Genomic DNA, 24,150 nt, shown 5'->3' on the forward strand with positions numbered 1-24,150 from the left:
GGCAGGCCATGTTCTATCTACTTCCTGACTCTTGAGTTAAAGTAATTACTTTCAACTATCATGTTCGTACATGTTGACTGCAGGGCAGTCTGCAATAGAGTGACTTAAGGCTGCTAATTTTTTTTTCCATTTTTGAGGGACTCTGAGGCTGCTAAGGCCAGAATGCATTGCCCATCGTTACTTGTTCTTGAGATAACTTGCTTGCCAGGTCATTTGAAAGGGCATAGAGTCAAACATAGACCAGATAAGTGTACGAACAGAAAAGCCCTCAGTGAACTAGATGGACTTTTACAGTAACTCATCACTATTGATACCTAGTTTTTAATTCCAAGAATTTAAATTCCATAGGTACTTAGTGGGACTTGAATCTAGATCCCCATGTTATTTGTCTTTGGTCAATAGCACTAGTATTGGTACAATGCCCCAGGGACTCACTCCAGAGGGGTAACTGGAATGACCTTAGGGTCAAAGGACAACATACAGGAATGACTTTAGGGTCAAAGAACAAATCATTGGAATGACCTTAGGGTCTAAAGTCAACACACAACTGCCACCATCGAATTTGTTCAGCATCAGAGACTTGAATGAGTTTCCAAGCAAAACTAGAACTAGGGGTCACATCACAAAATAGTGGCAGACTATTTAACAGTAAAATTTCTTTTCTCAGAGGTACAGATCTTTAGAATTTGCTGTGGAGGTTTAATCATTGACTGTTGAAATGATAAAATGCGAAATTTCTGGATATCAGTGGATTGGGGGGAATGCAGGAAAATGGTTTTCAATTAGGGGATCAACCATGATCTTATTGATTGGTGGAGCAGTCTTGAGAGGGCAGTGGTTCTGGCTTGCTAGCATTTCTTATGTTGAGCAATCTATTGATGCTTGTTGGAGGTGCAAACAATGACTAAATGTCTACATACTGCATATCTGGGGATGCAAATTCCAGTGCTTCACTAGCTTTGAGTAATTTCTCGTTTCACTCCTAAATGGTCTAACCCTTATCTGCAACAGTGTTCTAGTTTGGCTGGAACATGTGCCTTGGAATTCATCCCTGGTTTTCAGTTCAAACACATCCTATTTCTTACATTCTTAGAAGAACAAAAAGGACAAAATTGCTGTACAAAAAGGACATGTTACACCTGAACCCAAAGATGTCCAATATCCTAGCAGGCAGATTTAATAGGGAGGGTTTAAACTAATTTAGCAGGGAGATGGGAACCAGAGTGATAGGGCTGAGAAAGGGGAAAACAGAAATAAATCAAAGACAGCATGCAACAGAGCTGATAGAAAGGACAGGCAGGAGATGAGGCATAATCACAGCCAGTTGGATGAGTTACAGGGCAATAGAGGCGTGGTGTAGTTAAAACAGAAAGCAACACATACTGGACTGAAAGTGATATATTTGAATGCACACAGCATAAGAAATAAAATAGGCAATCTTGAAATTCAGCTACAGATTAGCAAGTATGACGTTGTGGCCACCTCTGAAACTTGGTTAAAGGATGGCTGCCATTGGGAGTTGAATGTCCAAAGATATACAGTGCATCGAAAAGATGGGGGGTGGTGGTGGTGTGGCCCTGTGTATAAGAAATAATATTAAATCAATAGAAAGGGATGACATAGGATTGGAATGTGTAGAGTCTCTATGGGTTGAGTTAAGAAATGACAAGGGTAAAAGGACCCTAATGGCAGTTGTATACAGGCCTCCAAACAGCAGGCGGGATGTAGATTACAAATTACAACAGGAGATAGGAAAGGCATGTCAGGAGGTCAATGTCATTATAATTGTTGGGGATTTTAACATGAAAGTGGATTGGGAAAACTAGGCCAATAATGGACCTCAAGAGAGAGAATTGTAGAATGTCTACGGGATGGCTTTTTAGAACAGCTTGTTGTTGAGCCCACTAGGAGATTGGCTGTTGTGCAATGATCTAGAGGTGACAAGAGAGCTTAAGGTTAAGGAACCCTTAGGGAACAGTGATCACAATATGATCGAGTTCACTTTGAAATTTGAGAAGGAGAAACTAAATTCCAATGTGTCGGTATTTCAGTGGAATAAAGAAAATTAAAATGGCATGAGAGGGGAACTGGCCAAGGTTGATTGGAAAGGGACACTAGCAGGAAGGACAGCAGAGCAGCAATGGATGGAGTTTTTGCGAAAAATGAGGGAAGTGCAAGACAGATATATTCCAAATGAGAAGAAATTTTTGAATAGAAGGACACTAATGTGGCTGACAAGTTAAGTCAGAGTCAAAGTAAAAGCAAAAGAGAGGGCATACAAGGAAGCCAAAGCTAGTGGGAAGATAAAGAATTGGGAAGCTTTTAAAAACATGCAGAAGGAAACTAAGGTCATTAGGAAGGAAAAGATGAATTATGAAAGGAAGCTGGCGACTCATATCAAAGAAGATACTAAAAGCTTTAAGTATATAAAGGGTAAAAGAGAGTTGAGGGTAAATATAGGACCAATAGAAAATGACGCTGGAGATATTGTAAGAGATGCAGAGATGGCAGAGGAACTGAATGCGTAATTTGTATCAGTCTTCACAGTGGAAGACATCTGCATTACACCGGACATTCAAGAGTGTCAGGGAAGTGAAGTATGTGCAGTGAAAATTACAACTGAGAAGGGGCTCAGGAACCTTAATGGTCTGAGGGTGGATAAATCTCCTAGACCTGATGGAATGCACCCTTGGGTTCTGAAGGAAGTAGCTGGAGAGATTACGGAGGCATTAACAATGATCTTTCAAGATTCTGGCATTGTACTGGATGGCTGGAAAATTGCAAATGTTACTCCGCTATTTAAGAAAGGTGGGAGGCAGCAGAAAAGAAACTATAGACCTATTAGCCTGACATCAATGGTTGGGAAGTTGTTGGAATCGGTTGTTAGGGATGAGATTACAGAGTACCTGGAGGCACATAACAAGATAGGCCAAAGCCAGCATGGTTTCCTGAAAGGAAAATCCTGCCTGACTAACCTACTGCAATTTTTTGAGAAATTACAAGCAGGGTGGACAAAGGAGATGTAGTAGCTGTGGTGTACTTGGATTTTCAGAAGGCCTTTCACAAGGTGCCACACTTGAGGCTGCTTAGCAAGAGAAGAGCCCATGGAATTACAGGGGAGTTACTAGCGTGGGTGGAGTATTGGCTGATTGGCAGAAAACAGAGAGTGGGAATAAAGGGATCCTATTCTGGCTGGCTGCCGGTTACCAGAGGAGTTCCACAGGGGTCAGTGTTGGGACCACTGCTTTTTACGGAGCATGTCAATGATTTGGATGATGGAATTAATGGGTTTGTGGCTAAGTTTGCCGATGACACAAAGATAGGTGGAGGAGCCTGTAGTGTTGAGGAAAACAAAGAGCCTGCGGAGAGACTTAAATAGTTCAGGGGAATGGGCAAAGTGGCAAATGAAATGCAATGTTGGAAAGTGTATGGTCATGCACTTTGGTGGAAGAAATAAACGGGCAAACTATTATTTAGATGGGGAGAGAATTCAAAATGCAGAGATGCAAGGCGGCTTGGGAGTCCTTGTGCAGGATACCCTAAACGTTAACCTCTAGGTTGAGTCGGTGGTAAAGAAGGCGAACGCAATGTTGGCATTCATTTCTACAGGTATAGAATATAAGAGCAGGGATGTGATGTTGAGGCTCTATAAGGCACTCGTGAAACCACACTTGGAGTTTCGTGTGCAGTTTTGGGCTCCTTGCTTTAGAAAGGATATACTGACATTGGAGAGGGTTCAGAGAAGATTCACGAGAATGATTCTAGGAATGAAAGGGTTACTGTATGAGGAACGCCTGGCAGCTCTTGGGCTGTATTCCCTGGAGTTCAGAAGGATGAAGGGGGTATCTCAAATAAGCATTACAAATGTTATAGGCCTGAACAGATTAGATATGGCAAAGTTTTTTCCCATGGTAGGGGATTCTAGGACAAGAGGGCACGACTTCAGGATTGAAGGACATCCTTTTAGAACAGAGATGTGGAGAAATTACTTTAGTTGGAGGGTGGTAAATCTGTGGAATTTGTTGCCATGAGCAGCTGTGGAGGCCAAGTCATTGGGTGCATTTAAGGCAGAGATAGATAGGTTCTTGATTAGCCAGGGCATCAAAGGTTATGGGGAGAAGGCAGGGGAGTGGGGATGACTGGAAGAATTAGATCAGCCCATGATTGAATGGTGGAGCAGACTTGATGAGCCAAATGGCCTAATTCTGCACCTATATCTTATGGTCTAAGAAAATGAAAAAAATGAGAAGGGGTAAAAAAGTTTATTCAAATCTCTTGAATTTTGTACCTATCTTTAAGAGATGCTCCAACTTTAATTGGAGTCAGAATTTCAGCTCCATTGTCTTCTTCAGGTAATTGAGCCGGGTAGCTCTTCTCTTTTATTTGGTTTTGATCCTGTGGCACATCAACCTTTTGCCACGATGATGAGGAAAAGCTCTCTGAGGGTTGCCATGTTGGCAAGTGTTTGTCATCGGCCTGCTGACATGGAGGTGAGGATTGCCCAGCTGCCTGTTGCCATGATGAAAGCTTGTTTTCTGCCTGTTGCCACAGTGGTGAAGATGGTGGTGTTGCAGAATCATCTTGTGCTGGCAGCTCTAATTTTTCAATATCTGTGATAATGGAATAGAAAATTGCTTAGATTACCAGAATAAAAAAAACATCAGCAGCTAGATAGCTGATTATTCGAACAAATGTATAATGACATTTCTTCTCTTCTGACTGACCTTTTCATATTTAATTTCAAGTCAAGTCAAGTTGCTTTTATTGTCATTTCAACCATAACTGCTGGAACAGTACACAGTAAAAACAAAACAATGTTCCTCCAGGACCATGGTGCTACATGAAACAACACAAAATTACACTAGACTATGTGAGACAACACAAAACTACATTAGACTTCAGACCTACACGGGACTACGTAAAGTACACAAAACAGTGCAAGACAGTACAATAATTAATAAACAAGACAATAGGCACAGTAAAGGACAAATTACAATATAATAATAAATTATGTAAATGTAAACAATGTAAACAATGTTTTAGCAGGAATTGAGAAAGAAATGAACAAAAATTGCAGAGGGAGTGTGTGTGTGTGTGTGTGTGTGTGTGTGTGTGTGTGTGAGAGAGAGAGTGAGAGAGTGAGAGTGAGTGAGTGAGACTAGACTCTGAGTATTGAGGAGTCTAATGGCTTGGGGGAAGAAACTGTTACATAGTCTGGTCGTGAGAGCCCGAATGCTTCGGTGTCTTTTGCCAGATGGCAGGAGGGAGAAGAGTTTGTATGAGGGGTGCGCGGGGTCCTTCACAATACTGTTAGCTTTGCAGATTTATCTCACTAGATTTTCTTCCCACCTCTCCACAGTGTTTAACAGACATAACTAATGTTGTCAGGCCATTTTAGACTGATCTGGGTTCAGCCACTGCCATTTAGTAACCCAGGAGGGTTCCAAAGGTTGGATCACTGGAAACATTCCAAGAGGAGGTAGATGAATTTTTGAACAATTGGGGAATTGAAGATGAGGGAATCTAGCACAGAAGAGCATTTAAAGCCTGGAGAAGATCAGCAATGATTATACTGAATGTTGGGATCAGCATAACAGGCCAATTGCCCAACCCCTGCTCCTCATTAACTTCTTAAATAACTCTTAGGAGCAAGAACCCTTTCATTTATTTCTCCATGCTTGAGCTAATGAAGTAATTCAGAGTGAAGGAGGAGTTTCAATCCATCTTAATTCATCCATTCTGTTGTGCTGCGCATTGAAGAGTCATTAAATGGAAAATCCTACAAAAGGTAGCAGATTCAGCCCAGTCCATCACCGACGAAGCCCTCCTAACCATTGAGCACATCTACATGAAACACTGTCATAGGAAAGCGTCATCAATCATCAGGGACCCCACCACCCAGGCCATGCTCTCTTCTTGCTGCCGCCATCAGGAAGAAGGTACAGGAGCCTCAGGACTCACATCACCAGGTTCAAGAACAGTTATCACCCCTCAACCATCAGGCTCTTGAACCATTGGGGATAACTGCACTCAATTTCACTTGCCCCATCATTGAACTATTCCAACTACCTATGGAATACTTTCATGTTCTTGTTATTTCTCGTTATTTGCTTATATTTGCATTTGCAGTTTGTTGTCTCCTGCAGTGGTTGAATGCTCTAGTTGGTGGTCTTTCACTGATTCTGTTATAGTTACTATTCTATAGATCTGTTGAGTATGCCCGTAAGAGAATGAATCTCAGGGTTGTATATGGTGACATATACTGAATGTATTTTGATAAAACTTTCCCTTGAACTTTGAAATGTGTTCCTTAAATGATACCAATAATTTCTCCTTTGCCATCTGCAAGTTTATTTCAAAGATTAGTTTATTCTCTGTGTGAAAAGGTAAGATGCTGGAAATCAGACATTTCAAACCTGGAAAAAAAGATACTGACTGTCTAATCTATCTATGCCTCTCATAATCTTATGAAACTCTATCAAGTGTCCTCTCTGCCTCCACCATCTGAGAGAAAATTATCTATGTTTGTCCAATCTCTCCTTATACCTGTAGCACATGCCTTCTAATCTAGGCAACATCGTAGTAAACCTCCTCTGCACTCTCTCCAAAGCTTTGACATCCTTCCTATATTGGGCTGACCAGAACTGGATGCAATAGTCCTGAGGTGAACTAGCTTGAGTTTTATAAAGTTGCAATGTAACTTGGCATGACGTTTGAACACATTTCCTCAAATAACAAAGGCAAGTGTGCCATATGCCTTCCTAACCATCCTATCAAACAGTGTAGCTACTTTCAGGAAGCTATGACCTTGAACTCCAAGATCCCTCTCTGCTCATCAACACTGTTAAGACTGTTAAGGGTCTTGCATAGCACCAGAGAGGCCGGAGAAATAATAATGGTGGACAAAGAGATGACAGATGAACTAAATGAGTATTTTGCATCAGTCTTCTCTGCGGAACACACTAGCAGTGTGGCAGATGTTGAAGGGTGTGAGGGAAGAGAAGTGGGTGCAGTTACTATTACAAGGGAGAAGGTGCTCAAAAAGCTGAAAGACCTAAGGGTACATAAGTAACCTGGGCCAGATGAACTGCATCCTAGGGTTCTGAAAGAGGTAGCAGTAGAGATTGTGGAGGCATTAGCAATGATCTTTCTAAAAATCATTGGACTCTGACATGGTGCCAGAGGACTGGAAAATTGCAAATGTCATTCCACTCATTAAGAAAGGAGGAAGGTAGCAGAAAGGAAATTATAGACCAGTTAGCCTGACCTCCTCAATGGTTGGGAAGATGTTGGAGTCAATTGTTAAGGATGAGGTGATGGAGTACTTGGTGACACAGGACAAGATAGGACAAAGTCAGCATGGTTTCCTTAAAGGAAAATCTTGCCTGACAAACCTGTTGGAATTCTTTGAGGAAATTACAGGTAGAATAGATAAAGGGGATGCCATGGATGTTGTATATCTGAACTTTCAGAAGGCCTTTGACAAGTTGTCACACATGAGGCTGCTTACCAAGTTAAGAGCCCATGGTATTACAGGAAAGTTACTAACGTGGTTAGAGCATTGGCTGATTGGGAGGAGGCAGCGAGTGGGAATAAAAGGATCCTTTTCTGGTTGGCTGCCAGTGATTAGTGGTGTTCTGCAGGGGTCGGTGTTGGCACCACTTCTTTTTATGCTGTATATAAATGATTTAGATGATGGAATAGGTGGCTTTGTTGCCAACTATGCAGATGATACGAAGATTGGTGTTGGGGCAGGGAGTGTTGAGGAAACAGATAGGCTGCAGAAGGACTTAGGCAGATTAGAAGAATGGGCAAGAGAGTGGCAAATGAAATACATTGTTGGAAAATGCATGGCCATGCACTTTGCTAGTAGAAATAAATGTGCGAATTATTTTCTAAATAGGGAGAAAATCCAAAAACCTGAGATGCAAAGGGACTTGGGAGTTCTTGTGCAGAACACCCTAAAAGTTAACATGCAGGTTGAGTTGGTGGTGAGGAAGGCGAATGCCATGTTAGCATTCATTTCAAGAGGTCTAGAATATGAGAGTAAAGATGTAATACTGAGGCTTTATAAGGCACCAGTAAGGCCTCACCTTGAGTATTGTGAACAGTTTTGGGCCCCTTATCTTAGAAAAGATGTTCTGGCATTGGACAGCATCCAAAGGAGGTTCACAAGGATGATTCCAGGAATGAAAGGGTTATCATATGAGGAACGTTTGATAGCTCTGGATCTGTCCTTGCTGGAATTCAGAAGGATGAGGGGGGATCTCATTGAAACCTTGCGAACATTGAAAGGCCTAGAGTAGATATGGAAAGGATGTTTCCCATGGTAGGGGAGTCTAGAGCAAGAGGGTACAGCCTCAGGATGAGGGGTAAAACAGAGATGTGGGGAAATTTCTTTAGCTAGAGGGTAGTGAACTTGCGGAATTTAATACCACAGGCAGCTGTGGAGGCCAGGTCGCTGGCTATATTTAAGGCAGAGCTTGATAGGTTCTTGATTGGACTCGGCATCAAATGTTATGGGGAGAAGGCTGGGGAATGGGGTTGAGGAGGGAAAAAAATGGATCAGCCATGATTGAATGGCGGAGCAGACTCAATGGGCCAAATGGCCTGATTCTGCTCCAATATCTTATGGTCTGGTCTTGTACTGTCCCTTTACATTTTATCTTCCAAATTGCAATTCATCAGGTTAAACTCTGTCTGGCATTTCTCAACTCCTATCTGCAGCTGATGTTCATCCCACTGTATCCTTTAGCAGTCTTTTATGCTATCCAAAGCACCAACAGTCATTGTATCATCTGCACACTTACTAACCGACCCATTTCCATTTTCATTCAGGCCATATATGTACTGCTTTACATCGATCACCAAGACTTCCCAGACTCTTTCACCTTCACTGCTTCCCACTTTCACCATTCACTAACTATATCATTTATTTTTCTTTCCAATATTTTAGCTTTCAATTTTTCTCCAGCAAAACTGGCAGTGGTGCAAGAGATTTGAATTCAAATCTGTGCAATTTAAATTTAGTTAGCAATCTGGAATGATTTGAATAATATGATGTCAGCACAAAACCACTAGATTGTTGTAAAACACATCTAGTTCAACTGCGCTGAAATCCAGTGTCCTTACTCACTCTGGCTTATATGTACAGACCCACTGACATGGTTGACTCTTAAAATTCGAAGTTCAAAATTAAGCTCAAAGTAAATTTATTGGCAAGTACATATACTGTATGTCACCATATTTAACCCTGAGAATAATTTTCTTGTGGGCATTCACAGTAAGTCCAAGAAACATAATAGAGTCAATGAAAGAGTCCACTCAACAGGATGGACAAACAGCCAATGTGCAAAAGACAACTAACTGTGCAAATATTGAAGAAAACAAAGAAATAATAATAATAATATAGATAAATAAGCAATAAATATTGAGAAAATCAGTGGTAGAGTCCTTGAAAGAGTCCATAGGTTGTGGGAACAGTTCAGTGATAGGCAAGTGAAGTTATCCCCTCTGGTTCAAGACCCTGATATTTGAGGGGTAATAACTGTTCCTGAGCCTAGTGATGTGGGTTCTGAGGCTCCTGTACTGTCTTCCTGATGGCAGCAGTGAAGAGAGAGCATGTTTTGGCTGGTGGGGGTCCCTGACAACCCCCAATTTAACCCTAACCTAATCAGAGGACAATTTACAACAACCAATTAACTTACCTGGTATGTCTTTGGGCTGTAAGAGGAAACTGAAGCACCCAGAGAAAACCCACACATTTCATGGGGAGAATCATACAGACTCTTTACAGAGGACACTGGGATCGAACTCTGAGCTCCAACGCCCCAATCTGTAATAGCATCACGCTAACTACTACACTATGGTGGCATCCTAATGAGGAAGACAGGCTTTGAGACCAGCACCCCGCACCATTCCCAGGCGTACTCTAGCCCCACTAATATATATAGATGTAACATTTGGCCACATGTTGTCAGTGGTTTACAGGCTTTATGGCGTCCTATGCATAGAGATCCAGAAGGAAAAGTGTGAATATAGAGTCACAGAGAGAGATAACATGGGAACTGGCCCTTTCTCTGCACCAACCACCAAACACACATTCACACTAATCCTACATGAACACCATTTCTCTTTATTGTCCCTACAGTCGCATCAACTCTGCCCTGATTATACCACACACCATGGGCAATGTACAATGGCTAATTAACCTACTAACCTGCATGTCTTTGGGATGCGGAAAGAAACAGGAGCATCTTAGGAAAATCCACACGGTCACGGGAAGAACATTCAAACTCGACACACTACTAGTGAGAGCTCTACTAGCTGTGCCATTATGCCACTTTACTTCAAAGACCACCCACCGAAAAAATTGTTTTTTCCAAAAGTAATTCCATCAGTTACACCAAATAAACATCAAAATATATTTAATTTTCATGATTAATTAACAGCTCATTAATAAAACTTCTTACATTTTATTAGACATTTTTAAAAAAGTAATCCATGACAACCTGCTCCTTCTGGTGTCCAGCTTCCAAAGGCATAGATTGTTCTAATGACAGACACAGGGCAAAGCTCAAAGCTGTGCTCAGTGAGATCCTGAACCAGTGGTCTAACGTGCTCTCTTTGAACAATAGACTGTTGCTCTGGGCAATCTCAGGCTTCATTTCTACAACTTAATATCCTAGCTTTCAAATCTTCCTTGATTAATCCATCATATACTTCAGGTGATTTGAATTATTATTAGAATTCTAGCCATTAACTAGCTTTTCTAATTTCGATATTGCTATGTATTATAGCAGGGCCCCATCACATTCTGTTGCTCTTGAATATAGTGATACACATTCACTGAGAGTCCTATACCTCCTTCACCAGGGTTCAAGCTCAAGCCCGAGCGCAGGTTCTCTTTGTGTGGAGTAAGCACCTTCCCTTCATACTACATGGGTTTTACCCAGGGTCTCTTCTTTCCTCCCAAAGGCATGCTTGCTGCTAGGTTAATTGACCCTAGTGTAGGTGGCAGTTTAATGTCCATATGCAAGAGAATAGGTTTCAGGGAATTATGAAGGGAAATGGGTCAGCTCTGAGACCTGGTATAGACTCGATGGCCCAGATAACCTCCTTCTGTGCTGTGTCATCAGAAAGTTGCAGCAGATTAAGGAAGTTTACCATCACATTGTCAAGAGAAGTTATTGAGGAATTGGGATTGGTTTCTTATTGTCACATGTACTGAGATGCAGCGAAAAGCTTGTCTTGTAACTGTTCATGCAGATCAAGTCATTACACAGTGCACTGAGGTAGAACAAGGTACAGTAAAACAATAACAATACCGAATAAAGTGTAACAGCTACAGAGAAAGTGCAGTACAGGTAGTCAATAAGGTGGAAGATCATAATGAGGAAGATTGCATGTTGAACCCATTTTATTGGGGTGGTAAATGAATGGGTAAGAGAAGTGATTACAAAACATTCCAAACTAATTCAAGTTAATTGGCACAAAAAATGTAGGATTCATGCAAATAGGTGATTGAGGGTCAGAACTGACTCAATGGGCTGAAGGACCTGTTTCTGCCTGTGTCTCTCTATCACTTTATGATTCTAAAAGATAGTCACTATCAGAATAGTAAAGAAATAAGCAAGGAAATATTTAATTAAACATTATACTTGCCCACTGCTTCTCTCTCATTGTGTGCTTGTACTTCACTGGAATTTTGTTCCTCTGAAAAATCTGTCTCAGTTGGCCTCATGTCACCTCCCACTCCCTCCGACTCCTTGGCTACGCCTGTCACACCTGCATGGTGTTGTTCTCTGTCCATCTCACGCACAGCACTTGAAGCAGAGCTGCTCTCTGCCGGCACACTCTCCTCACATTTCTCAGGCTGCTCTGGCGGGCTGTGACGCTCCGGACTTCCGTCTCTCTGCACTTCAACAATTTCTCTTTTCAATATTCCTTGAATTTCCTTGCTTGTCTGTCCACTCGCCTCATCAACTCCTTTCCAGTGACTCTTGGGGCTGGTGACTGGCACAGATGACATGACTTCAGCCTCCAAATTCTCCGTCTGGGCTGCAAAGTGATTTATGACACGTGACTCCGTTTCGACTTTTATGCGTGGTGCTTGTGAACTAAGCAGCAATTGGGGATAATCTGGTTGCTTCTGGAGCTGAAAATACAACAGTTTCCATTAATGAATGCACAACTGATAGAGGAGAAGGCATTTAAAGATTTGCTAGCTGCAGTCTAAGACTACTTAGTTTATGTTACAGCTCACGTAGACATCACAGCCAAGAAAGCTCACCAACACCTATACTTCCTCAGGAGGCTAAAGCGATCTTGTATGTCCCTGTCAACCCTTACCCATTTTTATGAATACATCATAGAATTCATCCTATCTGGATGCACAACTACTCTTCATGTGACTGCAAGAAACTGCAGGGGGTTGTGGACAAGTTCAGTACATCATGGAGATTAGCCTCCCTTCCATGGACTCTATCTACACATCTCGTTGCATCAGTAAAGCATCGTGCATAATCAAAGACCCCACCCACCCTGAACATTTTCTCCTATCCTCCCTCCCATGGAGAAGAAGATACAAAAGCTTGAAAACACATATGACTAGGCTCAAGGACAGCTTCTATTTACTGTTACAAGACTATTGAGTTCCCTAGTACGATAAGTTGGACTCTTGACCTCACAGTCTTCCACATTATGATTTTACACCTTGTTGTCTACCTGCACTACACTTTCTCTGTAGCTGTTACACTTTATTGTTTTTACCTTATTCTACCTCATGCACTGTGTAATGATTTTGATCTGTAAAATCAGTATGCCAGATAAGCTTTTCACTGTATCTCAGTACATGTAACAATAATAAATCAACACCAATTCTAATTCCAGATCTGAGGAGGAGATACGGAGCAAGAGTCCAAGAAGAAACCAAGTGGCTGTAAAGAGGACAATTTGAATTGAAACCTGAATTCAGATCAGGCTTTGGGCTAAATTTTACAAGTAAAACATTGGTCTTCAACCCGACCACTGCAGAAATCTGGCTGAGGTGAAACGAGAACCTGCTTCAGGAGGCAGAGCAATGATTGAACAGTTCTTCTGGGACTGGCAGACCAGGCTAGTCTGCCTTGTACATTTTAAAGAGCAAATCTGGGATTTCCAGACCTCAGAGAAGTGGGAATTAATTTGTGAATCCATTTTGGATCAGAAGATGTATGTGTTCTTTTTCTTTCCGTTACCAGGTATTCCAGGATAAGGAATCGAATATCTGCCCCGTCCCTCCTGGGATTGGAATTGGAGCCACCTGCACTGCCTGACTGGATGCTGGACTGAAATGGAAATACTGTTAATACTCAGCAGGTCATGCAGCATCTGTAGGGAACTTAATGTTTCACGGTGAGTACCTTTCATCAGAAATGTTAGGAAACAAGTACATTTTACATTCCAGAGAAAGAAAAGGGGTGAGAGAATGAAGGGAATGTTCGTGGTGGAAAAGGAGGAGGAAGGACCACACACACAACCACTGGAGGGATTCAGCAGATAAGGCAGTACCTATGGAGGCAAATGAACAGTCAATGTTTTGGGCTGAGATCCTTCATCATGATTCAAAGGCAAGAGAGCAGAATAGAAGGGTTGTATGGAACAGGAGAGGGAGAAGCATGAGCTGGCAGGTGATGAGTGAGTTCAGGATAGAGAATAAGATGGTAGGTAGGGGAAGGGGCAGAATTGAGAACAATGCGAATTTGAAAGGCGATAGGTGGAAAACAGTGAGAGGGTGTCTCGGTGACTGCAGGTAGTGGTGGTGCTAGCAGTGAGAGGGTGAGGTGCATCAAAGATAAGTCTCTGCCAAAGTAGGCCTCAGTAAGAGGTTTAACATTCAGTCAGGCACAGCAACTAGCTCCAAACTCCAACCTGGAGGATCTGATCCAGGGAATAAGTCAATATCCAGCTCTGCCCTTGGAGAATGGTCTGTTCCTATGTTTTGTCTTGGGACATTTTGTGACAGATGAAAGGATAATTGCACCTCCAAGCCCACAAGCAATGCTTTAAAGGAGCAGACTCTTGTCACGGTCTCATTTCAGATTTCCAGCCTTTGTAGCTGTTTTTTAGCTTTTTGCTTAAAGGTGTCACCATCTCAACCTTGGGCATACAACCCATCTGGTTAAGGCTGCTATGTCCAATGAGTAAAAGCCACTGTGCCAAATGTTTGCCATGAGAAATGCCAATGTCAATAAACAGGCAAGTGTTTGGAAAGGCCAATAGATCTTCAATAGCCTTGATTTTGCTTTCTGTCTGCCAGAAACTATCAGTCCTATTAGAATGGTGCTCATCTTTAATTTTCAAATGTCCAACGGCAACAAGAATCTTTGTCCTGAGCATTAGTGGTCTTCGAATCGTTTGATATCATGGACAACAACTTTCCCATGTAAGAATGCCATAGTAATCCATCAGGTTTAGTACGTACATATTCAGCATCATGACTTAGTCACAGATTAAGAATTCATCAGGAACCTGCAGCCAAACTCAATACTGGCCTGTAAACCCCATAGAAAATCTCCATGGTTCTCCTTGAGTGAGTGTGGATTAGAAAAATTCTGATATCAGAGAGAAGTTACACATTTTCACTGTATCTCCAGCAAGGGTTGCTTTTGTTGTTACTTCTCGGAGACATGCCTGAACAATCTGCAGTCAAAATAACTTTGGCAAACCTACTGACCTCATTCAGATTCCTGTGCAATATTTTTCAATTAAATTGAGGTTTCCCTGTCCTCTCATTCTACTCGCCCCAAATTAGCCGATGAGAAATTCAGCTGAGGTCACAAATGTCATGAAATATACTTCTGCAATTGGCTACAGAAAGTATATTTGGAATTTTCTAACTGCTAAAATGCCCATCTTCCCCCTCCCTGTAAAAGAACACAACTGTAAATATCGTAGTTCACCTGGCATTCCAGTTGAGTAACATTAACCTGAAAGGCAACAGAAGCTGACAAGTTAATATGTCAATCAGCCACAGATCTCAGATACAGCAGCTGACTGAAACCAGCCCAAACTCATTGTGTGTTTAATTTCCTGTAATCGGTCACCAGCCAGGGAAAGAATGCTGTTTCTAGCTGATATGTCAACTCCCTTAGCAACAACTGGAACCCAGTAAACAGCCACGGCTCTATTGGCCTCCCACTGGTTCGGAAGATCGAGAGCTCAAGCAACCACTTCATGATCTAGAACACATAGTATCAGGAAACAGAAAAAAGGGAACATCCAGAATTTGCTCCAAGATTGTTTTCCCTATGACCTGTGACATAGGTCTGCAAATTATTTACAATTCAAAGCTGAGAGTGATACACGCAAGCAAAAACCACAGGGAGAGGGGCTCAAATGAAGGGTTTTGACCTGAAACAGCAGGTTTTCTTTTTGCTTTAGATTCCAGAATTTTGCTCCAGGTTCCAGTCTATGGGGTCTCCAGTGATACAAGGAAACCTGTGTGTTGGAAGTCGGTGAGGAGCCGCAGGAATTTTTTGATTCCCTAAAGCTAGTGCTTGCTTCTTCTGGCCAAATTTGCATCAACTGCAGCTTTAGTTTGATCATTTGTACACCCTAGAGAAGACTGGTTTCTTATAATTTTCATTAGTTGTACAGTTTACCACAACTTAAACAAACACATTTTTAAAAGCCAGCCATATCATTACAAACTGAAGCAGATAAACAAAGCTCGTTACCTGGAAGGAATTCCTGTAATTCTTTTCAAAAATTCTTAAGACTTGAAGTTACAATCATGGTACCAATCTCCACATATCTTTATTTTTTCAGTTCACTGAATTATCTCTACAGCCTCAATCTTTATATCCCACTTGCCACTCCCTGATCTCAGCTGCTTTGCCTCTGCTGAGTTTCCACCTGAACACGTAAGAATCTGATTTTCTACCTAGTAAGCATACATGAATGGGCAGGAAATCCAGCTCCTTTCAGTGAAATGATGGATCAGAAATTAACACTTGCTCAGACAGAAAGAACCTTTACTGAATATTTTGCACAAACAAACCAAATTATGCTAGGTGCAGTTCTGATGCAAGCAATGTTTGGATTTGGTGGGCATCCTGTATGTCTGGGACTTATTGAGTGACATATGCCACTACTTAGAGTAACAGAGTCACAGAAAAGTACAGCATAGAAACAGGCCCTTCAGCCCATTCACTCCAGGCCAAACTGTTTGAACTGCCTACTCCCATTGACCTGCACCTGGACCATAGTCCTCCATACCCCTGCCAACCATGTACCTATCCAAACTACTCTTAAACATTGAAATTCAGCTCACTTAAACAACTACTCTTAAACATTGAAATGGACCACTTGTGTTGGCAGCTCGTTCCGCACTCTCACGACCCTCAGAGTGGAGAAGATTCCCCCCACGTTTCCCTGAAACTTTTCAACTTTGACCCATGACCTCTGGTTGTAGTCCCACCCAACCTCAGTGGAAAAAGCTTGCTTGCATTTACCCTGTCTGTACACCTCATAATTTTGTATACTTCTATCAAATCTCCCCTCAATCTTGTATGTTCCAAGGAATAACCTATTAAATTTTTCCCTTTTTCTCAGGTCCCCCAGACTCAGCAACATCTTTGTAAATTTTCTCTATACTTTTTCAGTCTTATTTACATCTTTCCTATAGGTAGATGACCAGAACTGCACACAATACTCCAAATTTGGCCTCACCAACATCTTATGCAACTTCACCATAACATCCCATCTCCTGTACTCAATACTTTGATTGATGAAGAAAATCTTTCTTTACGACCCTCACTACCTGCGCCACTACTTTCAATGAATTATGGACCTATAATTCCTATATCCCTTTGTTCACCCACACTCCTCAGTGCCCTACTGTTCACCATGCAAGACCTACCCTGGTTGTCCTACCTAACTGCAACACCTCACACTTGTCTGCATTAAATTCTATCTGCCATTTCTCCAGCTGGTCCAGATCCCTGCTGCAAGTTCTGATAGTCTTCCTCACTGTCCACTACACCCCCAATCTTCTTTGTCATCTGCAAATTTACTGATCTAGTTTACCATATTATCATCCAGATCATTGATATAGATAACAAATAACAACAGACCTAGCATGGATCCCTGTGGGACTCCACTAGTAATAGGCATCCAGTCAGAGAGACAACCATCTACCACCACACTCCGGTTTCTCCCGTGAAGCCAGTGTCTAATTCAATTTACTACCTCATCTTGAATGCCGAGTGACTGAACCTTCTTGTGCAGCCGCCCATGCGGGACCTTGGCTAATACCTTGCTAAAGTCCAAGTAGACAACATCCACTGCCTTGGCTTCATCAACTTTCCTGGTAATTTCCTTGAAAACTTCAGTAGTATCACTGGACTGCTTGTGGAGTGGAGCTTGGGAACAGCAGTGCACACTCTTGCTACAATTACCCAGCCTCCTTGTCAGTTCTGTGGGATCAGAAACCTCTGCCACACCAAAAAGATCCCTAGCTTGGACAGGAGAGTGTTCTTTTATAATTAATTTAAATTCAATTTTTTTTATTGACCAGCAAATACTTTTTTTAAGTTAATTTACTTATTTACTTTAAAAAACTTTATTTTTTTAAATTTAGAGATACAGTGTGGTTTCCAACTATTTGGGCCGTGCTGCCAGCAAACTACTGATTTAACCCTAACTTAATCAAGGAACAATTTACAATGACCAATTAAGCTACCAACTACTGGTACTGTTGTGTTTGTACAACTACATATCAATTAAAAAAAGGTACATGTGTGGAGGAGGCTTTAACTGGTGTATTCCAGAGAAAGAGAGAGAGAGAGAGAGATGTGAGTTTTTCAAGAATGAAATCTCATATTGTGGACATGTCATTGACAACAGGGCTTACATAAGTCACAAGAGAAGATTGAAGCAGTGTTGCAGGCACCCAAACCTGAAAATGTGTCACAACTCAGGTCATACTTGGGCCTTGTAAACTACTACCACTGGTTTCTCCCAAATCTTGCTCCAGTGCTGCACCCATTGACCACACTGTCGCAGACTGGATCAAAGTGGGTATGGTCATAAAGATGCGAAAGGGCATTCAAGGAACAAAGAGGCTAATAACTTCAGATGAACTGCTCACCCATTATGACCCATCTCTGCCCATCAGACTGGTGTACTTTTATTTAATTGATATATAGTTGTACAGATACAACAGGTACGTCTTTGGAATTTGGGAGGAAACTGGAGCATCCGGAGGAAACCCACACATTCGATGTAGAGATGTACAAACTCCTGACAGACGATGCTGGGATTGAATACTGAAATCTGACGACTCAAGCTGTAATAGCATTGCACTAACCACTATGTTACTGTAGTGGCCATTGTATCAATGATTTTAATTTCTTCTAATTCATTGCTACAACTTCAATGCCCTTGATCATCAGAGTTATCTGAAAACTATTAAAGTTGGAGCATTAATTCAAAAATATTCAGCTGAATACTAGTATTTAAAAAATAATTACCCAAATTACCATAAAACAAAGATTGAAGGGCCATGGGTTTTGCTGCTTGTCAAGCTTTGATTGCCTGGGTTTATAGGAGCAGTCTCCAGTAGGGTCCTGATCTCCAGTGAAGGCTCTGACTCTCACATTGGCAAATGCTGAAATCAGCCCATAATACTGTTTCATGTGAGTGCAGCAAACAGGGAACACTAACATAGCACCAAAGCTCCTTATTAACCCCAGATCTCCTTTCATGTCTTAAACTTTCTCCTATCCTATACTAAACGTGGATCCTTTTTCTCATGCTAAATCTATCCTCTGTTTTCATTTGCTCTCTCGACTCATAGAGCACTGCAGTGCAGAAACAGGCCCCTTGGCCCATTTATTCCATGCGGAACTGTTATTCTGCCTAGTACCATTGGCCCACACCTGGACCATAACAATCCATACCCTTTCCATCTATGTACTTATCCAAACTTTTCTTAAATGTTGCAATTGAACCCACAAACACCACTTCCACTGGCAGCTCGTTCCACACTCTCACCACCCTCAGAGTGACGAACTTCCCCCTTAAGTTTTCCTTGAATACTTTACCTTTCACCCAAAACCTATGACCTCTAGTTCTAGTCTCATCCAACCTCAGTGGAAAAAGCCTGCTTGCATTTATTCTATCTACACCCCTTGTAAATTTGTATACCTCTGTCAAGTCTCCCTTCATTCTCTTACGCTCTAGGGAACAAAGTCCTAACCTAGAGCAACATACAAAATGCTGGAGGAACTCAGCAGTTCAGGCAGCAGCTATGGAGTGGAATGAGCAATCAATGTTTCAGCCCAAGACCCTAAATTAGGTTGTCCTATCCCACCTACCCATTTCAAACTCAGCTTGCTCCCTTCTCCTGAACTAAATCTGTCTCCTGTCCCATGCCTAATTTCATTCTGTTGTCTAGTACTAATTCTCAGTGTGCTAGTGGCAATAAACCCATTCCACCATCGTTTCTACCTTCTTCTCAATCCAATATTACTTCCCTCCCCCATTGTCCTCTTAATCCGGATCCGGAATTCCATATCAATCCCATTGCCACCAAGCCTGCTCCATTTGGGACATCTTTTCCCTATTCCAGACACTGGAAAATCCCTTCCTCTTTTTCAAGTCACAATACGAAATCCCTTCCAGGAAATTCGTGTTTGCATTTTACAGTCAGGCTAGAATATGAGCTAACACTTACAAAAGGGTTTTGAATCTACAACCTGTTGAGTCAGTTATCACCAACTGTACTTTCTCAACAAAAGGATACGTTTTTAATTGCTTGCTCGTCGACATTTATAGAACACACATCACAATTTAGGGCCAGAACTTTTGGCCTACTGAGGAAGGCAGAATGGTTCCTTGGTCTGATATTGTGTTTATTTCCTGCCTTATGCCAGCTATTGTTTGCTACATTTAAGTAAACATGAGCTGGCAACGGAATATGCCCTGGAGTGCGCTGCTCCTAATCTTACCATAGTTACAGCAACTGCCATTTTTCCCTTCCTCGCACTGCGTGAAGATAATGGGGATAAGGGTTGCTCAGAAGCCAGTCAGTCTGATAGAACAGTTAAATTTGTATAACGTTTCCAACCCATTTCATATAATTATGTTTCTTCCTTCCCTAATTCATTGATAGATCTCTCATGCATTCTATGAATAAATGTATGGTGCAGTTGTAGAGACCCATTCTATTTGCAAGTCTATTGATTTTCCAGCAGGGCAAGTGAGAAGAGGAGGAATGGCCTACAATAGGCACCTTCTATGCTTTGATAAGGACAATTTAGATCAGGGGTCTAAATTCCCAGCCTGGGGTCCACCAGAACCTTCAATTAATGATAATGATAAAGGTTGGGAACTTCTGGTCTAAATGGTCCATCTTTATCATGGACAGACTGCTCTGAGTAGATGACTTTGCTAAACCTGTTAGAGCTATACAGCACAGAAACAGGCCTTTCAGCCCAACACGTCCATGCTAGCCAAGCTGCCTAACTGCTCTAGTCCTAATTGCCTGTGATTGACTCATATCCCTCTAAACCAGGGTTCCCAACCTTTAACATTTTGTCATGGACCTTAACAACATTTTGTAGAATTTACATGACATCTGAACTCCTGTACTCAACATTCTGCCCAGTGATACCAACCAGTATTACAAACAACTATACGAGCATATTGTTTCTTTCAAGCAAGACTTAAAAAGAGCTGAAAATACAACATTAAATGCTCTTAAATAAAGTATGCCATCTCTTAACATCTTTAAGCAGCAGATAATTGTGCATGCACTCTCAGTCTATCCAAATCCTTTCAACGTTACAGAACAATACATGAAGGAAAAGTTACTGCTCCACTACCAGGGAAACAGTGAAGTAATGCCTACCAGTTGGACTTCGCTCATGGTGACGGGTTGGGTGCGATAGCGGACTCCTTTCTGTCTGCGCTCTTTTCCGCCTTCCGGTAGAGACACCTTCTTTGGCAAGGGGTGGCACAAGCTGTTGAATAGAGCCATCTTCTGGGTCAGACTCAGTTTTGAATTCTCATCTCCTCTCTCCTCTGCCTCCTGCTGAGCTGCACAGCTGTCTGGTCCACTCACATCTGGCTCCCTTAGTGACTGTACCCTGGGGAGACTAAGAATTTACATCAGTCAGAAAACCAAGCTGTTTCAAAGCAAATAAACAACAGGCCAAGGCCATTCAACTGCTCACGACTGCTCCACCTGTCAGCCTAGTTGGGCCTGCTCAGTATCTTAACTCTCTTCACCCAGTTCTATCACTTTTTGCAGATTATAAATCTATCAGTTTCAAACTTTGCGCTAAGAGTGGTGCACCTTTAGAATTCTCTGTTCCAGCAGGTTGTGGCAGCTGGAACACTGGAGGTACTCCAAGAGGAATCAGATGACATTTTGAAAGATAGCGAGAGCCGTCACAGAAGGAGAGTGAAGTTCTGCTACAGATTAGCCGTGATCGTATTGAATGACAGGGCAGGCTTGAGGGACCAAGATGCCTACTGATTTGTAACAGGTTGCATTCATTAGGTTTGTGTTCCACTATGTGATCATATGGAGCTTTTTAGAAGGTATAAAATGACCTGACCAGTAACATACAGTGTAAACGAAATACTGTAGATGCTGTATATCAAAAATAAGCACAAAATGCTGAAGATACTGAAGGTCAGGCAGCATCTATGGAGGGGGAAATAGTTAACCTTTCAGGTTGCAGTGCCACCATTAGTCCAGCAAGATATTATAACTCCTTGTCATCATCAGCTAGAGGATGAGCATATCAAATTATGTTAACGAGCAACAGCTTTCAACATCTCTCAATCTTCTATTCCCAAATTCCACAAGCCCATTTGCTTTCCTGGGGCCCTGTCAGAGGACCAGTGGAGATGTTAAGCCTGGGGACACTATTTGATCATGGTTACGAAAAAGTCTGCAGATGCTGGAAATCCAAAACAACACACACAAAATGCTGAAGGAACTCAGGAGGTCAGGCAGCACCTATGGAAATGAATAAACAGTTGACATTTCAGGTTGAGACCCTTCATCGAGACTGGGAAGGAAGGAGAGGATACCAGAATAAAAATGCGGGGGAAGGGAAGGTGGCTAGCTAGAAGGTGATAGGTGAAGCCAGGTGGGTGGGAAAGGTCAAGGGCTGGAGGAGAAGGAATCTGATAGGAGAGGAGAGTGGACCTCAGGACAAAGGGAAGGTGGGGGGAGATCTCAGGAGGAATGATAGGCAGGTAAAAAGGTAAAAGATCAGAGTGAGGAATAGGTGGGGGGGGTAGATGAAATTGCTTATTGGAAGGAAAATTCAATAGTCATGTCATCAAGTTGGAGGCTACGCAGACAGTGTTGCTCCTCCACCCTGAGGGTGGCCTCATCTTGGCACAAGAGGAGGCCATGGATCGACACATCAGAATGCAAATGGGAATGGGAATTAAAATGTTTGGACACTGGGAAGTCCTGCTTGACAAAGCGGTCCCTCAATTTACGATGGGTCCCATCAAAGTAGAAGAGGCCGCATCGGGAGCACCGGACACGATAGTACACCCCAGCAGATTTGCAGGTGAAGTGTTGCCTCACCTGGAAGGACTGCCTGGTGACCTGAACGGAAGTGAAGGAGGAGGTATATGGGCTGGTATAACAGTTAGGCCACTTGCAGGGGGACAAGTGCCTAGAGGTTGATTAGTGGAGAAGGACAAATGGACAAGGGAATCATGGAGGAAGCAATCCCTGTGCAAACGGGAGTGGGTGGTGGAGGTGATGAGGTAAAGATATGTTTAGTGGTAGTGATGCCTTTGGAGAGGCAGAAGTTGCGGAGGACAATGTGTTAGATGCAGAGGCTGATGGCGTTGTAGGTAAGGACAAGAGGGACTCTATCACCATTACCGAGAAGATGGGGTGAGCATGAATGTATGGGAAATGGGGGAGATGCGGGTGAGGGCAGTATCAATAGTAGAGGGAAGGAAACCCCATTCTTTAAAGGAGGAGGACATGTCTGATGTCCTGGAACAGAAAGCCACGTCCTCGGAACAGATGCAGTGGATATGGCAGAAATTACAAATGAGAGCACTGTTTCTTTCACCATTCTGTCAGTGACATTCACTGTCACTGGGCACCCTTAGGGCAACATGGCCTTAATCTTACAGTGCCAAACTCCAGGCAAGTGAATGGCAAACATGCTCTGTCACAGGGATCCTCTAGATGCAGGCGACTGTCTCGTTGTACATCCTCTTCTCACAAGACAGCATTAAACCTGCATTTCCCACCAGGTGTCACTGCATTGCTTCATGAGTGGAAAGCCAGCCAGATCGGTGTATCTGCTGAAGTTACACACCCAAGCTGTCATCCTAGACAACAATAGCAAACAGCAGCAAGCAAAATTGAGATTTCCTCTTCTGTTTGTTTTAATATTGTGTAGAAAGGTTGAAAGCTCTCAGCCACAGAACTTTCCTTGACAGATAAATAATTGGATTTGAATCCTCTCTCCCTGCCAAGTGAAATACAAACACATTTGTCTTTCCACTGAAAGGATCTTGAAAGTCTCTAAAACATTTTTTCAAAACCCAGCAAATAACCTAAATATGGGATTCCACAATCTTTCATAGACGTATTTGTAAGATCTTCAGGATGCTGATTAGGAGCTGCATCCTCTGGTAAGATGGCAACATTTTTGATTGCAGCAGCTTCTACGAGGCCAAGCAAGGTGTTATTGTCCTTTTTAAACATATTTTTAACAATCGCGAGACCCTTCTGGACATTAAAACCTTAAAGTACTGCAGGTCTAGCCCATCAGCGAGTTGCTCGTTGGTGGAGAAACTGAAGGGACTGGACTTGGTTCAGATCATGCTGCTGTCTGTGTCAGAGAGGCGTCGGAGGAGTCAGCGTGTGAAGGCAGTGAGCAGTCTAACAGTGAGTGATTGTCTTAGTCGCTTTTATTGTGGTCACAACACCCCGTTGGACATTGTTAATGTGGGATGCTGCAGGTCCGATTCACTAATTTACTGGTGGATGGCGGGGAAGATGCATGGCCTCAGTCATAGGGAGGACTAGGCCTCAAGCCATGGTGTCACCTGTTTACAGCTGCCCAGGAGAGAAGCGCCAGAGTTGGTGTGATTCACTGGAAGCAGTGT

General features: G+C 42.4%; 1 protein-coding gene across 8 annotated transcripts in view; it reads right to left on the reverse strand.

Annotated features, from left to right (window-relative positions):
• The window catches only part of LOC134340229 (supervillin-like), a 264,886-nt gene that overhangs the window by 78,358 nt on the left and 162,378 nt on the right, over window positions 1-24,150 (reverse strand). For all 8 annotated transcript variants that reach the window (XM_063037217.1, XM_063037214.1, XM_063037215.1 and 5 more), the window contains 3 exons: window positions 20,897-21,143; window positions 11,665-12,157; window positions 4,289-4,610 (listed from right to left, as the gene is read on the reverse strand). In XM_063037217.1, the coding sequence (XP_062893287.1) occupies window positions 4,289-4,610; window positions 11,665-12,157; window positions 20,897-21,143 (1,062 nt within the window). The remainder of the gene's footprint in view (window positions 1-4,288; window positions 4,611-11,664; window positions 12,158-20,896; window positions 21,144-24,150) is intronic.

The sequence above is a fragment of the Mobula hypostoma genome, chromosome X1 (genome assembly GCF_963921235.1).
Source record: "Mobula hypostoma chromosome X1, sMobHyp1.1, whole genome shotgun sequence".
Classification (NCBI taxonomy): Eukaryota; Metazoa; Chordata; class Chondrichthyes; order Myliobatiformes; family Myliobatidae; genus Mobula; species Mobula hypostoma.